Genomic DNA, 19,285 nt, shown 5'->3' with positions numbered 1-19,285 from the left:
ATCGGATCAAAGTGAAGCTCAAACTGGCAGCAGATGAGGATGGAGGTGGTCGAGAAGATTAAAGTGGAATCAAACATAAGCATGTTAAATCCTGAGTGTGTGTGTATTCCTTTGACATGTTTCTCCTGACAGCACAAGCCGGCACCCATTGAAGCTGAAGTGGGCGTGAGATAAGGGGAAAACGAATGACAAGTGAGGGAATGCAGGGGAGGAAAGGCCAGAAAAAAAAAAATTGTGAGATGTTGCAGTGCTTCAAGCATCTCTGTACAGGCTTATCAGCTGGGCGAGGGAAGAGAGAGGTGATCAAAACAGCAGGTGGCTCTCCCACAGAGACAGAGTCTTAAAGGGCACAAGAACCAACAAGCACACACACATTCATCTCCACCTTATCTCTCTCTCTCTCTCACACACACACTTTCTTTACTTTTCACTCTCCCTCTTTCTCTTTCAAAACACACCAACTACTTTCTTTCATTTACTCAGTAATGCAGGTGAATGCACTGCTCACAAGTAATGTGCTTCTGGAGGTGTGTGTGTGCATGTGTGAGTCTATGTCTGTGTGTGCGTGTACATAGAGGGAGAAAGAGAGAGAGAGTGAGAGAGAGAGAGAGAGAAAGAGAGAGAAAGAGAGAGAGAGAGAGAGAGAGACTTCTCTAACAAAGCGCCCTTCATGTGTCTGAAGAGTCAATGCCAAGGAATGCTGTCTGAGGATGGGCTCTCTTATGCCTCTGAGGAATGTCTCCTGTGTGTGTTTGTGTCTGTCAACGTTCTCAGATTTTTTATTTCATAAAAAGAAATTATAAACAAATCCTGATTAAAAAAATATATAAAATAAACAGGAGACATGACATCCAGCCGAAATAAGGAAATCAGACAGAACAATGTGTTTAGCTGAAATATCATTAATAAACAAAAACAAACCAAGAAGTGTAACTACGGTAATATTTCTCTCTCTCTCTCACAGTATTTAAAAACCCGATATGGACGGAAATAAGAGTGAAAATGCACAAGAAGCTCAGGCAACTAACATGACCTCAGAGATGATCAGACTGTTACAAAACCTTGAGGCTTGAAGAGAAAGAGAGAGAGAAAGAGATGAGGGGTGGGCTGTTATAGACAATGAGCTAATGAAACGAACATGTTAGAATTCAGAGGAGAGCACAAAGAGGGTGATGCTGAGAGATTTGTCAGCAGCAAGCAGTGTCTCCAGAGTGAGAAAAACGAAACATGATAGTTTGTGTTAATCAGGACCATAGCTTCAGTCTCGGCGTGTGTGTGTGTGTGTGTGTGTGTGTGTGTGTGTGTGTGTGTGTGTGTGTGTGAGATAAAGTGACAGAGAAGATGTAACAGAGTGTTTTACAGTTCTGACAGACGCCGAGCTGTGGCATGCAAACAGCAGCTGTTCCTGAGCTCAACCTGCCACCAGTGTATCAAGATTTGAAATCAACATGAAACAAGATTAAATTACAGTATGTTTAACACCTGTGTATGTAATATTTTAGTATGTGGACATGATATTAAATATATCATATTTTACATAATATTACATATTATATAACAATGTCAACTAAAGCTCACAGAGCTTGTGCTTGTCAGCTGAATCTATGAGAAAAGTATTAACTGCAACTCATCATAAAAAATATATTTTTCAAGGACATTTACCACTACAAAATTCAAGTGGTGTCCACAATGGAAGGATTCAGTTTGTTCAATCACCCCCAAAATAACTGATGCCTAAATGTGACTTCCTGTTCAGATTATGTATATGTGACCTATGTACTTTTAAACTGCAGCTGAACTAGTGCAGCAAGCTGTAGAACATGACGATGAGTCACTGTTTTGGGACACATGTGGAGCTAAGCTACTGGGATTCAATTGGGTGAGAGAGTGAAACAGAAGAGAAGAAGTAATGGAGAGGGGAAAAGAAATCTGCCAGAGTGAGAGGAGAAACCTAACTCTTGTTTAACATCATAACAGAGGACTTATCTCCCAGAGGAGCTTCATCTTTGTTTCCTGCACAAGACGCAGTTTAGTGAGAGCCAAGAGAGCTGCCATAGTTTTTAAACGGTGTTTATCTGTGTGAGTGTGTGCGTAAGCATATGACAGAAGCTCACAGTGAGCTTCACACCAACAGGACAGGCTGGATCAGCCTCTGGAACAATTTGTTTTGTTTTGGTCTTTGGTCTTTTCAAAGTAAGGACATTAAGCCTGAAGTCGGCGTTGGCTTTTCATGATGTCAGAAGTGTGTTTGTGTGAGTAATGAGCTTACAGCAGTCCGACTCGTCTGACCAGTCTCCACAGTCATCGTCGCCGTCACAGTGGTAGATGTCCAGGATACAGCGGCCATATGCACACTGGAACTCCTCAACGCTGCAGGTGGCTGTCATCACATCAGCGGCTGCACAAACACGCACAGGGACATGAGCTTGTTAAACAGATGGTGATGTTAAAAATATGGTGCAGCAGTCCCCTGACTGAGCCTCTATGAAACTTCCTCTGTTCTCTGCTGACTCTTTCACGAGAAATAAAATGAAGGTGACGCTCATCTCTCTGTCAAAACTATAAACATTTTAATATCTTCTGTAGGAAACGGGTCACTATACGTTTTGGCCAGCAACAACATTTTTCTCCTTCTTGCAGACATAATTCTGAATCATAACACTGCAGCTTGAAGAGTTTTTGATTGAAGCATCTGGACTTTGAGTTCTCCTTCACAAAGATAGTCTGTCTTACTGGAATTTCTCAAATAATCATTTCAATTTTTGAATTTTACTCCGACTTTGGGTTTCGTCACATTGGAGTTGAGGACAAACCACAGCTATGAGTAATGACTTCTCTTTTCATCTTGCCATTCTGCTGCCACAGAGATACATTGCCTCTCAGAAGTCTTTATTGAACACTTGCTGTCTTATAAATACCCTTTCCAAAACCCACTTGGCCTATTTTGTCTTTTGGCTGATATAAAAAATACTTAATCATATCTATGAATTAAACTTGTCAAACTACAAAGTGAGACCAATTCTTTATTTAGTCTGTCATTCAGCCTGTTTCTTACTGTTTTTTTCTTGAACATAAATCCAGAGCAACTTACGGCAATTTTCCTCATCTGAACCATCCTTACAGTCTGTGTCTCCATCACAATACCAGTGCTCAGCGATACAGCTGCCATCTGTGCAGCGGAACTCCTTATCTGAACATTTACGCATGTCTGGTACAGGGAAAAAAAAAACACAGACATACACAAAAGTCATATTTATAAGACAGTGTAAATAAAATGATAAAGCACTCCCATACTAGTTCTCGTGTGTCGTATCGAGTGTACCCACCACAATTTTCATCACTGTTGTCTCCGCAATCATTGTCGCCATCGCAGTGCCAGAGGCTGCGAATACAGTAGCCATTCTGGCAGTGAAACTCATCTTCCTCGCACTCCCTGGGAGCTACAGAGTAAAAGAGAAAGACATGAGGTTTCACAGGACAAATAATAAGGGTACAACAAAAGTAAAGAGCAGATACTGTACAAGAAGATGATAAGAGGAAGCTGTCCCTGAGCTCTGCTGACAATGTATCTAAAACTGCATTGGCATCAGAGAAACTGTGGCCCTTTATGTCAGGCTCAAAGCAAAGAGCTGAGGGGAAGAAACTGAGATTTTTCTCTCGAGGCTGCAGGTCTAGGGCTCAAAGACTTTTGTGGTTCGATCTCAGCACAAAAGACATCCGATCAACAGCTACTGCAACACAGGGAGGAGAAAAGCTGAATAAAGTCACACTGAGTTTGTGTGTGTGTGTGTGTGTGTGTCTGTGTGTGTGATTGTCCTCACAGTCTGACTGATTGGAGTGACAACATTTGCTACAATAATGACTATATTTACACAGCACTTTTCCAGGATGACTAACAGCAACTATGCTTTGCAAAAACTTGTACAACGAGCCAGATTCATGATTGGTTGCAAAAAGAAAAGAAAAAAAAAAAAAAAAAAAGGTGGTGAGTCATCTCTCGGTGAGCGTAGAGGCTGTGGTCAGCTTGAAATAATCTTGGTTACAACAAATGCTTAAAAGATAGGTTGTCTTAAAACAACAGTCGTGCCCATTCTCTGTGGACACTCAAACACATCTCACTTGCTGGAAGTACTCCTGTACTCGGTAATCAGAGACAAGTTATCCACTACCAAAAGCCGGTATGCCAAGAATGTCTCAGAGCTTTTGGCACAAAAGGACAAAACACCTCAAACATAGCTAAACATCTCAAAGAAAACATGCAGAAGCTAAAGTGAGTTATTTATTTTGGAACTATTACAGCAAAACTTTTTTTAAAACTTGAACTTGGCTTCTTTCCACTTTTGTCAAAAACCTCTGTAAATGTTCATAAGTGGACTGGACTATTGTTTTAAGACAGGCATAAAAAAATCCTAAAACTATCCTTTAAGCTGAGTCTTTATCTCCACTGAGCATCCATCAGTGTGTATGACTGTCTTCCCACACGGGGTTAACTACAGCGCATCCAGTCAGTGCTCGGCCTTGTTACCTCTGTGGCTGATTATTATAACTACAACTATCAATGACAGAGAATGCAAGGTGGAATCCATTTTTGCTTTTCCAGGTTGGGATGAATTCTAAGGTGAGTGGTTCAACAAGACATCAAAACCCTGTAGTAGCACTGACATGTACTGTCTGACAGCTTCCAAAAGGGGATCAATGAGGTATCATTATTATTATTACCAATGAATATCCAAGTTTCTTTACATTTTTTAAATCAGGGCCCGTTCAATCAAACCTGATCCCCACTAGCTTTATGTCTTAATTAAACAATGTGTATTGGGTGCCGAAGGTGAGGAAATGGTTCATTAGACAGTTAACCTTCAGACTTCAGATAAAAGACAGATTTGTCAAACATACCAACAGCCCTGAAGACGCAGTTGGAAAGAAGTCACTCCATCCAGTGAACTTTTAACACCGTGACACTGAAAGTGTTTCAGTTTCAGACCCTATCATTTATCCAAACACTCAACCACCTTGCATCTTTAATCATACCACAATTGATAAAAAGACTGAATGGATTTTCAAAACACCACTTTCTACAGTTACCACTGCAATCGATGGTAAAGCCTGAGGCTGAGTAAACAGCTTCGTCAAGGAGAACCAGTGATGGATGGCTCCTGGCAGGAGGTAATCTATAATTTATCACTGCCGCGTGTGAGTGTTCGACAGCTGAGACAAACAGAGAGAGATAAGGAGAGACAGAAACAACAGGACGCCCACAAAAAAGATGGAGTTTCTCTTTATTTCAGTGAGATTTTTCATCTTTTCTCAGGTGCGCTGCATCATGACAACACGAGTAGATAAACTCCATTTGAGAGATGAGTGACATGACCCAAGAGCCTTTGTGTGTATGTTTACGTATTATAGACCTTTGTGGGTAGATCTCTCTGCAGGCAAAAACATGTCAATATACATAATATATTTTATTTTATATAAAGACTGAACTGACTTGACTTTGACTGCAATTTGAAAATAAGTACAGTGTAGAAGAAAGAAACAGTAGTAAACACCATTTATTGTACTATATAACAAAACAACAAAATACTGTCTGATAAATTTCTTCCAGATATCGCTAACAGTATGCATTTTAATCAATTCTGTCATTTAAGAAAAAGTGACCTCATCCTTTAATTGTCCCTCTGAACTAGTAAATAACCGTAGTAGATTAAAATAATGGCATTGCTGTTTACAAATGACCTCAAACAGCAAATACTTGTTACTAACTGGCCAAGATACCGTATATAGTGTCACACAATATATAAGCAATTAGCAAATACTGTCCAATATGTCAACCTGGCAGTTTTATCAGTTTTACACACAACAGCTAAACTTGTATGACAGCACCCACACAGATGTCCCCTCAGCCGAAACACCCTCCCACCTACAATAAAGAAAAGGATCTAAAATCTTAAAAGCAGAATGGGAGGACCAAATGAAACTTTAATTATACCCACACTATTGACAAATACATAAACCAAATCTATTGTTCAACTGAGAAAATAATTGATTCTCTTTCTGTCTCTCCTATGCTCTCTTTCCCATCAGTGTGGTAAACAAAGAGAGGTCAGAGGTCAACAAGCCCTCAATATGCTCATCATTCACACAGCAGTCAAACGTCAAAGGGCAAAGGGCACTGGGTGTCATTACAGGTCTGTCTGTATGTGCACGTGTGGTAAAATTCGTTTGTTTTTTTTTTCCCTGTGAAATGTCTTATAAACTCCAGAATATCTCATGTTCATACACACATAAACACACACACACACACACACACACACAAAGACACACCTTGGTCTCTGTGTATGTCTGAAATCTTGACAACTACTTTAGTTCCAGCCAAGCGTGGAGGATTGTCTCCTCGTCTCTAAATAATGAAATAAAACTACTGCATCGCAGGGAGAAACACAACATATTGGAAAGTGAAAGACTGGCCAGGGTGAAAAAATGAAGAGAAAGCATGAAATAATAAGTAGTTTGAGGAACAGGAGAGGGAGGGACATTTACTGGGCACGGAGATGAAAAATTCATAGCTGGCTTGCAGCAGACGGACCCCCCATCAGAAGTGATTCGTTGTCTGGCTGCAAATACAATATATGGGTCAAGGGAGGATAAGTTACTGGATTATAGAAGTGAAAGAGCTCACCTTTAACTGCACAAGATGTAAGACGAGGTTTTATGGAAAACAATTATTAAACCACATTTAAACATGCAGCTAAGCACACTCATGGCCACAGTCTGTATAACTAGTGAATAGGCACTTCAGGGTTAATGAACACAGACTCTAGAAATGGTCCAGTAAAGAAGTTAAAATGAAGATCTCCTACACTTTCTGACTAAACACACCTTAAAAACACACCTTGACCAATGTCCACCAGTATGTCCTTGGGACAGCACTCCAGCAGACACCAATGACCTTATGGTCACAGTGTGTTGTGATCCACTCGGTCCCAGCTCATTCCCACTACACATTTTGGTTTATTAAGTGGTTTATCAGGCAACCTCTATTGCCACATGACCAAACTCACCATGAGCTGATAAAAGTCCAATAATGTTGATGTTTACAAAAAGAACCAATGTTGAAACGTATGTGTGTGTGTGTGTGCTCAAAATAAGACACACTCTTACTGCCATGTGTTGTCTCCGTCAAGAACGTGTCACCTCTTGTACCTATTTCCATCCCAACATAGTGTTAAGTGCAATTACATTGAATTGCCAAACTGATACCAGGAGGTTGATGGAACGACTGGCCTGCAATGCATGTACACATGGATCAGACTACACATTGAGCCTTCAGAGTCATTATGGGTAAATACAGAGACTAAAATTGGACGACGTGTTCACAGAATGCGACCACTAACTCCACCCTGACTAATAGAGCGACGCACACTTGCACGTCTAGAATTCCTGGCCTCAACCCCAATTCCAGCCTTAAAGGGATATACTTGCAATGAAACATTCAATTTTTTGAGTGTAAAGTCAGAGGACAGGCAGTTGTATAGCACAAGTGTTTTTAGAAAACACGGCCAACAACTATTCTGTTTAGGTTCAACTGTTCCGCTGAACGTCAAGACTTTCGTTTTCTACGTCTCATTGTATTTAAAATTGGCGTGAAGAACTGTCAGGGCTTAATCACCCACTACGAGCTATATGCTCCCTGGTTGGCAGCTGTGGGGTATTTTAGGTGTACACACACACACACACACACACACACTCTTGTGTGGAGACTGTGGGAGTGCTGACCTCTGTCCAGTGTGTGTATGTGTGTGTGTGTGTATGCGTGTGTGTGTGTGTGTGTGTGTGTCTATAAGTGTGATAGCCAAGCAACTTCTTCAAACTCAAAACAAACATGTGACTCCACATGGCTGCCTGAACATCTGTCCTGTTCAACATCTCATCCCGCTGAGCCTGACGGAGCAGGCCGAGTGTGTGTAGTGTGTTTGTGTCTACAAGAGAGAGGAAGTGTTCTTACGACAGTCCTGTTCATCTGAGTCATCCTCGCAGTCGTTGTCTCCATCACACACCCAGGAGCGTCGGATACATTTGCCGTTGTCGCAGTGGAAGTCCAGCGGAGAGCAGGTGGGGAGCACTGCAAACAAATGAGGACAGACGACAAGTGTGTCAGCAGGAACAAGCAAACAGACAAGCAAACTGTGAAGCTGAGAGCAGACAAAACACTGGAGTTTCGATTTTTATCAGTCTACTTCACATGAACTTTCAACATTCAGTGAAACTATACAGTAATGTAAATCATGTTTTTCTCAAAATGAAAATGTTTGTACTCCTTAGTACTTCGGAAGTGACTGCAGTCAGTACTATAAAAGCTTTGAGCTCATAAACAGCTGCCTTTTAACTGTCGATGAAAAGTAATGTTTAACCTGGTGGATTTATTTTATTATCTTATCAATTATCAATCATCCACAGTTTTTTCAAAGTAAAAATACCATCATTCTGTGGTTACACATATGAATGTCTGTCTCATTTCATTATTGTCTGAGATAGTAAGCTGTGTATTTGTGGGCTTTGGACTGTTGCTTGGACCAAAATAATGTCAAGATGTCAACTTGGGCTCTAAGAGCTGTGGGCACTACTCACTATTTTCAGATGACATAGACACACCAAGACATAAATCAATAAACCAGAGCTGCCTCAATAGTAAACCTGGTCACATGGTTTAAAATAAACTACACTAAGTGAATAAATTCAATCAGATGTCAATGGAAGACAGTGATGAAGCTTTTACAGATGTCATCACTCCTGAATGGCTGCTATGTGCAGGAAAGGTCGCTTCCACAAACATGAAGTATGATTTATGCTGTCTCAGGGCTCAGTCCATCCAAAACTGAGCCGGATCTGCACCCACATATCCCTTCTTCCACTTTCTTACCCTGGGACTGAGCTCAGCTCAGCGCATTCCTCCTTAACTTCATATCCGCTCTAAGTGCAGCTACTTGCTATCTAAGCAGAGGCTGAATGACTGGCCCTTTGTCATCCACAGACAGAGCTAATTTAATTACAGGCCAGAGAGGGATGGAGGGAGGGGAGCGAGGTGAGGTGAGGAGAAAGGAGGAGAGGGAGCATGAACTTCTTCCAGTGCAGTTACTCCTGTCTGTCAATACCACATATAAAATATTCACCAAGAAGCACAGACTTTATGAAAAATGTATGACGTCACGCAGCAGGTTAACCAGCGCGGCAGACAGGCAGACAAGTCAGGGCTCAGTGAGTGAATAAAATAAGTATGTATGTGTGCTGGGGTGTGGCACAGGTCTCCAGGGAAGTAAAGCCCCACTGACCCACATACCCCTGCAAGAGTATTACATTATTCAAAGAGCAACACAAAGAGAGGGAGACATAAGTAACTGTGCTGCTTGTCGTATCTCTCTGTTGACCCCTTATTCTCTTCACCTTGTGACGAACTCTTGCTGTCCAAATTACTTGTCCATTATCCACTAGTGGTTTGACTCTATTTCAACTGCAATTTCACAAAAACGATCTAAATTAAACCATTTACTTCTTCATTTCTTCCTTCCAAGACAACCGCTGGATTCAGGTCAAGTCAGTGCAGCGAGACACAAAATGTGCTTCAGATCATTTTCCATCACACAATGAAAATAACCACCCTTTAGATTTTGCAGTATGGTAACTGTCACACATCACAAGAGCTGTGCGCAGACTGTTCTGAAAACATAGGATCAACATTCAGGGGAAAAAAGGTTAGAATGAGTATAACAAAGTTTGAGTTCCGTCAGATTTGCAGCAATAAGCTGTTACTGAATCGCTAGATCCATCAATGAAACATTTTGAGAGTCTGTCAGTAGAATCCTGACACCTGCATCCTGCCTAGAAACACCACTGCCAAACTGCAGCGGTCTGATGCATCCATATCTGACCAGGTGTCAACAGATTTATGGCCTCGAGGAGAAAAATGCTGCTTCTGAACATCTCTCATTTCAGTAAAGACAGAATAAAAGAACAGCGCAGCACTAACTTATTCACATTCACACATGCAAACACACACATGCAGACATAAGCAAACTCCTGCTGCACAGGCAAAACAAAACCTTGTCCGAAGTGCAGAAATATTTAGGAACATAAATTAAGAGAGATGCAAAATATATGCACGTCACACTCAGTCAGCACAACTAAATGCCTAAGCCTAGATTTTATCCTCACCCTAACCCTGACGCTAAATCCGGCTCTTTAAACTGGTGAGGCCAAAAAGTCCTCACAAGAATAGTTTTTGAGAAAACTTTGTCTACACAAGGAAATAAAGACGTGCGCACACACATATGCGCGCAGTAGGTGGGGCCTGCTCTTGATATCAGGTGAATCAGCAGGGAGCATGCTGGGAAGGTTGATGAGGTCTCTGGGCGCTTTGATCTCTCTTATCACACAGATTCTGCTCTGCTCAGCTCAGCGCTGTCGTTCTCACTGCAACTGCATTCCTCTGAGGACACACACACACACACACACACACACTAATTACCACACTCTCAAGAGCCTTTCTAAACTTAACTTTATTCACTGTGTGTTGTTCATTGCACAGCAAGAATCAATTCATGCTCTACCTTTCCGTACACCTACTTTCCTTCCACCTGCATCATTCCCGTTTCCAGGATTGCTTTTCTACCTCACAAGCATTGTGTGCTCAGAATGCTTATGTTGACAACAACATTGATGATGTAGATGATTTTACAAGTTAAGTAAGTAAGAACGCTGACAGAATTATGCAACAGCAAAACGGAATCACTGGTGGTGCTATGGTGTTATATTTCACAAGCACTTACGACAGATGCACAACACATTGCATCCTGGTCCATTTCCTGCTCCTGTGGTGCTCCGTTAATTAACATTGTCACTTACTGTTGTGCACATTCACATAGCAGTAGTAGGTGATACACATGCTACACATGATGCACATGCTATGTTTGTCTCAGTCGCACACACCTTGCCAAGATATTTCTGTTCATTCTATATAAATAAAAAAACTAAAATCTGAAAAATCATCACAGTTAATTTGTAAAGTCTAGGGAAGATGCAGTTCAACCACACTTGTGCCTAGATATCCCTAGAGATAAGTGAGAAAATATCTATTTTGTAAACTGGGTGAGTAAGTGCTTTAAGGCTTGTTATATTTGGTTTAAATGACCTGGATCAGATTGATACAAAGACATTTTCACAGGGCATCATTTGGTCCTGACACACTCAAAAATGTATACTCTCTCTTCTAGCAAGCAACTGCAGTCCTTCATAAATAAAGTCCTCTTCAAAAGTGCATAAAAACTGAGAAAGTTTTCTTTCAAAATAAAATACTAGAATCTTTTGTGATTATGTAAATAAAGGGCACATTGAACTACAGATTTCTATCCAATTATTTGTTGTATTTCTGTGTGACTCTCCATCTTTGTTTTTTTATTGAGTTATGATGGAAAATGATAAGCCCTATTTACTTTCTTTGTGTATTATTACTATGTAATTTATCTAACAGTGAGAATTGCACTTTGTTACAAGTTGAGAAAACTTGCTGGCATGTTTGCTTTAAGAAGATCTATGTGTGCGTCGTCAAGTCGTCTTGAGCAGCAATGTTAATGGCCTCTTCTTTACTGTAGGGAGGTTGAATTAAGTAGCTCTAATGGCACCAATATATCTGCCTAAACACTGGTTCTCACACCAGCTTAACAGATGGGAGCATGGACAGATAAGGTAGATGGAAAGAGAAAGGGATATAGAGCTTGAAGATAGAAAAGACAGACCTAACAAGAATATCTCAAGACTTTCACTTTCAAGATAGGTAGAGTACTTGAAGAAACCAAAAATGATTGAGGACCGTCGGCATGACAGGAAATATTCATTTTTCAGTATTCTGACTCCATGTTTGACTTCAAGATACCATTACAAACAGACAAACACACACCTGCATGGCTGAGCTTGATTGCAGCTGCTGCAAAGAGCACCTTGATGATGCTGCTATAGACAGAAAAACATGTCTCACAAATAAATACACCTTATGAAAGAGAAAAGCTGTAGCTCCGGAATGAATAACATGCACAAATACACTTATTAAAGGTCAAACTAGCCCTCAACATCATGGGCAGAAAAATTGATTTTTGCAAGAAACAAGTAGCTGCAGCTCGTTCTTGATTTACACTATTTTCCATATGAAGAGATCTTCCTCTAAAGCTTCACACATTTGTTTCCCTTTGGGCTCTGGATTTCTGTGTCTCTGCACTGTATCATATTTCTGTTGCAAAGTTTGTGCTGACCTTCTTTCACTTTTCTGAAGGCTACATTCATGCCATTTTACCTTTTACAACAGTTATGAAGAATGGAAAATGAGTATAGTAATTAAAATATATATATTTTTGTAATTTTATTTAAAGATAGCATACATAGTTTTAGTATTTTGCTACACTTGTAAACCCAAATATCTTTTTTTTTTAATGTATTCCATCCATTTATTTGCAATTCACTGTTTCTGGTAGATGATTGTTACTGTACAGTACTGTACACAGTAAGCAAGGGTCAAGTGGAGAAAGATATAGAAATTGTCACAAGTTAGTGACTATACAGCATGTATTTAACTGATGTTAATGTAGGGGTTGGTTTGGGTCAGTTCTGGATTTGGTACTTGGAGATGATGTATGTGCAGGTAATGGGTCCAGCTTGGTACCAAGCTTAAAGTGTGCAGGTTTGCACAATTGGAACCAAGACTCATCTGCACTGACAACTTCCAGTCCAATCACTTTTACCTCCCACAAATACAACCAAGAGTCCAATAAGTCAGTCTTAAAAGTTAAAAGTCAAGTTTCACAACTCAAACCCATTATGTGTAAACACAAATATGGGTTTAGTTTCAACGCGTAGTATTACTGCAAATTATAATGTTTCATTATAATGTTGCCTAAAATATATTAGCTAAAATCTTTTTTGAAAGGAGTTTGTGGAGGTTTGACAGAAATGTTCATTTCACTTATAACAAAACTAAAATCTTCAGATCACTAAATAAAGATGAAATGTCTAAAGTGATTTTATCATAATATGTATTGTTTTCATCTCCTTGGTCCTGCCTATCCAACTCAAACTAATCCCGTCTCTCCCTCTGATTCATCTCGGCCTCTCCTTCTCAACTTGCTCTTCATTTTCCTCTCATAAGCAATCTCGACAGAGGCAGCTTATCTGATTTTAGGCAGCTCTGGTTGCTAGCCAGCACATATTTCAGTCCATCAGAGTAGAGTGGCGCTGCCAGCAGAGTTTTTCTTGGCAGCGTGTCTGGCAGCGGCCTATGTGATGGTCTTTCTCCGTCTTCTTCCACCTCTACAGTACACATCTCTCCTCCCTCGCTCTGGCGACATTGGTGTGCTACTTTTAAAACTCATTGGAAAGTTATTCTAGCTCTCTGAGGCTTCCCAGTCTTTATTACTTGATTTCAAGTATCAAATGTATCAAACAAAAACAAAAAACTTTTTGCTCATGTCTAGCGCTAGTTCCAGTGTTCCAGAGTTTTTCACACTTTGTTTACTTTTCCTAAAGAGATAATCATTACAGGTCAGCAGCAGACTTTAACCAGTGTTTTTATTTGTTCACAGCCCTTAAGGCAGGATACTTGGCTAAGTTGTTGCTGAAGGACAATGCTGTTTCAACTAGTAGCAGTTTGGCCCACAGGAGGACCTCCACAAGCTGGCCAATCAGAATAGAGTGGGACACGGGAAGACGTGCCTTAAAGAGACATGAGCTCAAATGAGTCTTTTTAGTCTCAAGTCCAGCGAAGGCGAGAGTATTTGCTCTTTCCCAATTTAAAAATCATATAATTTTATATCGATGAAGCCGCAATTAAGCATAATATCACCACTTTAAGGATCAGCACTCACTATGCACTGCTGCGTGGTTACAGTATAATTACACGTATTACATATTTTATGATTGCAGCATCATCATATGATAATGCAAATAGAAAATATGTACTGTCAACTCTAAAAAAAGAAAAAAAACTGAAACTTCTAAATTATGTTTTGTATAACTTTATTGGAGAAAATTATATTTTCAAATGAAGTGTAGATGTTATAGTTACATAAAAAAGAAATACTTACGTAAAGTACAAATATATCAGAACTGTACAGGATGTGCAAACATAAGTAAATGTACGGTTTTCAATGGCAACTTACACATTCCAAAGACATTTTACTTTACTCTACAAGGAAGGTTAATGCAAAAACATTTGTTTGTCGCCAAGACAAATCTCCACAGAGTGCTTAACACCAGTGAGTAACACTCCTATGGTGTCATCCAGTCAACCCACATATTTTCACACTAAGAGGACAGGAACGACAGGAAATCTTCTGATGTGGTCTGCTGATGACATGATTATCATTCACTGACAGTATACATTTCTCTAATGTTACCCTGCCTGTCCTGGGACAGCTACCTAGAGCTAGTAATTCATTTCTTTGTATTATACACTCTTGCAGGTCTGGGTTTTGCTTGTCTAAATCAGAATAGGTGGATATAGGTGAAGTTGCATCAAAAACACCAGCAACTATAGGAAATTGTTTCAAAAGAAGCAGACAGGCCAGACAAGACAATACTGACATTTCAAATTTGCAAAAGGTTTGCTCGTTAAAGAAGTTCTTAAGATAATCAAAATGAGCAGCTGTCAATATATATGAACTAAGAGCTCAGGTAGGTGGTAGACATGTACACGTGCACACTGGTACACAAAACAGATTCAAGCAAAGCAAACACAGCTGCGGTCGTCTGTCAGGTTATGTGACATTAGATGAATGCATTTACTTACTTCAGACAGAAGCAATGTCAACACAAAACCTTCACTCTCATTGTGAAGTCCCAGAAGTTCAATGATTCCTACATTCAAAGCTCAAAAGATGAAAAACCAGGGATACTAGAATATGTGCAAGCACAAAAACAACCACGTTGGCTAAGATAACAAAGTCTAATCTTTTTTTTTTTTTCCTCTTATCCTTTCTTGCCTGGTAAGTGTCTCTATCAACCTTCAATTGAGTTTTTCTTGCCCTTTTATGAGGTGCCATCATGCCTTGGGCTGCAACTAACAAATTATGAATCATTATTTTCAATTACTCCATTAATTATTTAGCCTGTAAAATGTCAAACCCAACTAGTGTACACCACAAGTTCTCAGAGCCTGAGGTGATGTCTGCAAATTATTTATTTTTTCTGGCTGTCAAATAGTCCAAATGACTTTCTTTTAGTTATGTAATTATAAACTAAGCTACTATGAAATAAAGAGAAGCAGAGCAAAGGTACTTGACACAGTCATCCTCACAGCAGTTAGTGTGATTGATTGAAAAAAATAAAGAGCAGCACCAACTGAATTATCCAGGTTAAATGTAAAACATACTTGTTCAAAATCTTTTACAGAATATTTCGCAAACGTAAATCTGCCATTTCTCATTAATAGAACATATAAAGCCTACTCAGACAGGTTTGAACAAGATTTACAAGAAAGGTGAAGTCCAATCAATCAGTCCAACACACTCTTTGTCTATGCCTTTCTCTGGCCTCAATCAGCCTCTAATCGTGTCCTCTTCTGTGTGAACAAGTGTGCTCGCCTTCTTTACTGAGCAGGAAGTAAATATTTAGGAAGGAGGCGGAGGAGAGGACATTGGGTAGGGTGGGTGCTAAGGAGGCAAGCAGAGGATGAAGAAAAAGAGGAGGAGGATTATGCTAATGTTTCCAAACAACTATGGTCAAATCCTGAGTCAGAAAGAGACAGAAAAAAAAAACAAGAAAAAAGAAAGACAGGCACACAGTGAGAAATAAATGAGAAAGTCTTGGGTCAGAAGAAAAGTGAGATGTTTGTACGTATCCTGTGGTCTGAGGGCAGAGAGAAGAAGGATGCAGGAACAGAGGGGGGTATAGTGGGAGGTAAAGATAAAGGCACGGAGAGCGAAATTGACACAGAGAAGGAGGGAATGGGGTCCTAATCTTCTCCGCTCCTGCTTTTCAGATCAGCTGAACTCCTGTGGTCACAGCTGCTCCCGGATTGGCTGAGAACAGTGAATTAAACGACGGAGGGGGCATTTCTCTTTTTTTTTTTAGCATTTATTTGTGTCTCCGAGTTTCTGTCAATGCCCTTGCGAGAACCAGTTTGAGTTTTGGGTATTTGGAGTAAGAGACTCTTTCCTCGCTCATTTTGTTCAGAGAACTTGATTGCTAAGATATGTTACTGTACAACTAAACTACAATCACAAATATGTTTTTGGAGGGAACATAGTTACAACCTGCTTATGTTTTCTGTTAACATAATAATCTTATACTCACAAACGTGCGTCGATACTTAACACATCAATAAAACATACACTAGGTAGCACTTTTTTTCCATCCTGTTTTTTCTTCCACAAAAATATCCAGTTTTGCAGTTTGACATCTTCATATGTGACATATGTGGCATCACAGCACTGAATTAGGATTGTCAAGATTGTCAACTTCGTTTATTAGACCAAAAATCAATCTGAAGACTTTCCAGTGCCCAACTTAAAAGACTAATCTATTAGTTTCAGGGCACAAAAAAATATGGAATCTACAGGTTTAAGAAATGTTTGAACTTTGCATCAAGTGCATCAAGAAATAATAGACTTTCTGGAGCTCTATATCACTTATACCTAACATATTTTGTGAGTTATCATTTGGTCACAGTTTTCTATGTTGTTGTGTTTCTTTCTTATTTAGTTAACATGTCATTCGGTTTGATGATGGCATTTCATGTAATAAGGGTGTGTGTTTTGGGGAAAATACCTAATTGCAATTTCTTTGACAGAAATTGCAATTTGATTTGCGATTTTAATTTTCTAAAGTCTAGCTTAAGCACAATATTTTCAATATTGTGCAGCACACACTCTAAAATTAGGGAATGCAACATGCCTTTAACTAGCTTTTCTATTCAGTAGACGATTATTCTGCTTCTTCCTGCTAAAATGAGGTCAGTGCTGCATATAGAATGTATTCTGATGCAAGATAAAGAACTGAAAAGATATTAACTTCTTCCAACGTGTATATTATGTATTTAGTTCTGAATACCCAGTAATTAAACAGAGTCGCTTTTTCTCTAGTGCAAACAATTTCTAGTAAGGACAAAATACGAACATTTCTGTAAACAAACAGAACTGTATATTTCTGATGAGGTTTTAAACCCCTCTCTGCTCACTGCCTTAAAAGTAACCATATCTTTAGTGTGGTAGTGTGTTGTGGCGTTACTTTCTTCCTGGTGACTGATGAAAGGTACACTAATCTGGTATATTATGAGTGCACACACTGTTCAGTGCTTCTGTGAAGCCTTTTCATGTGAAATAATGAGTCTGCTTGCTTTGTCATATGACGTAACAGCCGCAAACAACTCTGAAATAGTACTTTGCCATTGCTTGCTACTAGAGTAAGTGTTATTGTCATTGTCATTGTCTTGCTCGCAACACACTCCTCAAATAACCGCCTATAGTGAAGGCAGACGTGCTATATTCTAATATGTTGTGGCAATAATTTGACAACAGCTCTTTCAAATTTCATTTTTCGATTGCTTCAGTAGTTTTTCTATGGTATATATTCTCTTAATGATCCCTCTGACTCGACAGATGCAATCACAGTCCTGTTTGGTTTTTTTTAACAGTGGGTATTTACGCAGGTGGTTGGGGCACTGCAGACATTACTGGGTCACATGATTCATGTCACTTGACATAGTTCCAAGAGGGTGATTGAAACTGTTTTATATTGAGAAAAGCAGGATTTAGGATTTACTTAAGTGCAGAGAGAAATAAATAAAAGGATGATCTTAAACGCTAGGGGAGATGGAGGTGTGAGAAGATGAATGGTGAAATAACAGAATATGCATATGTTTTCCAAGATTATCAGGTCTTATCTGTTGTGGTTACTGTTGTTAAGATATCAGTGTGTGTTTATAAATTGTATTGACTTAACTGGGAGGCAAGATCAGAGAAACTAAGAGCCACATAAGGCATGAGACAAGGCAGAAATATAAATCCACTCTGTTTATACTATAGGCCTTTCCCTCTATGAAAGTATCTGCAAAGTTCAAAAGGTAAATAATATTGTGGTTCCACTGTCCATAGACACATAACGTTTCAAATGGGTCTTTAAAAGCTTATAGTAGGAAGCGATGGAGAGAACTTGAGAGACTTGGGAGTAGAACATGTAATAATTAAACTTTGTTTATAGTTTGCCTGATCATTTCAATAAAGTCAGACCTTTAATGATTCACCACAGGTTTACAGCATAAAAGCTCATTAAAAGTGTTATTGTATAACTGTATGAAGGGCAGCCAAAACTATAAACACAACATGCAGGATATAAAAAAAAAAAAAAAAAGCTTTTGTATACAAACACAAATATCAAAAACAAAGCAAGACAAAGAATAATCAAATTCAACAAAAGTGATGACTCGATAAATCACAATAAGGTGGCAAAGGTTCAAGAATGACGCAATACTATGAAGACCAGAGGTATTTCTAAGCATTTTGGGGTAAATCCAAAATTCACCTCCTTAATTAACAAGACAAGACATTTAAACTTTTTTATGTTAAAGCTTCATTTTGCATTTCCAAAAAGTTTAATGCATAGCCTAATAATTACGTACACACACGTGTGTGTGTGTGTTTATGTGACATAGAAATTTCTTAAAGGTGTCTGGCTGTTTTGCCTGTCTGGGAATCAATAAAATGTATACTAGGTAGCACTTTTTGTTCTCCATCCTGTTTTTTTCTTCCACAAAGATATCTAATGTTGCAGTTCAACATCTACATATGTGACTCCAGCATTATTAAAGTTTTTTATGGTTGGGTTCAGGCATCACAGCACTGGATTAAGATCTGGGAAACAGAGCCTGCTACTTTACAAAAATGTAATAGTAACTGCACACACAATGTCAAGGTCAATCTGCTCTAAATGTTGTAACATTGACAGCAATGGCCACCCTGAATAGTAGAAATTATGCAAAGTCAGTAAAAATGGGGAGAATATGTGATTTATAGTTAAGGGACTGAACCTTTGGAAGGCACTGGGATGAATTTTTAAACCAAATGTTTTTCCCCAGAATGGCAGATTTATGATTGGCCTGCAAAGACCTGTACCCATCCACACAGTGGGGTCCACTATAAACAGGCAGATGTTAAAGGTGGGGTGAAGAGAATAACCCGTGGCAATGAAATATATTTCCTCCCCACCTTTACCCGCAAGCAACTCCTTTCATTCCTCTATCAACATTTAT

At 39.3% G+C, this 19,285-nt stretch overlaps 1 protein-coding gene across 2 annotated transcripts in view; it reads right to left on the bottom strand.

Annotated features, from left to right (window-relative positions):
* lrp4 (low density lipoprotein receptor-related protein 4) overlaps nucleotides 1-19,285 on the bottom strand; it is an 86,764-nt gene that overhangs the window by 25,109 nt on the left and 42,370 nt on the right. For both annotated transcript variants that reach the window (XM_026378252.1, XM_026378253.1), the window contains exons 3-6: nucleotides 8,006-8,122; nucleotides 3,327-3,440; nucleotides 3,092-3,208; nucleotides 2,270-2,398 (exon numbers count right to left, since the gene is read on the bottom strand). In XM_026378252.1, the coding sequence (XP_026234037.1) occupies nucleotides 2,270-2,398; nucleotides 3,092-3,208; nucleotides 3,327-3,440; nucleotides 8,006-8,122 (477 nt within the window). The remainder of the gene's footprint in view (nucleotides 1-2,269; nucleotides 2,399-3,091; nucleotides 3,209-3,326; nucleotides 3,441-8,005; nucleotides 8,123-19,285) is intronic.

This window comes from Anabas testudineus, chromosome 3 (genome assembly GCF_900324465.2).
Source record: "Anabas testudineus chromosome 3, fAnaTes1.2, whole genome shotgun sequence".
In the NCBI taxonomy this organism is placed as follows: domain Eukaryota; kingdom Metazoa; phylum Chordata; class Actinopteri; order Anabantiformes; family Anabantidae; genus Anabas; species Anabas testudineus.
Note: the sequence above shows the minus strand (reverse complement) of the source record. Positions and strands in the feature narration are given on the sequence as shown.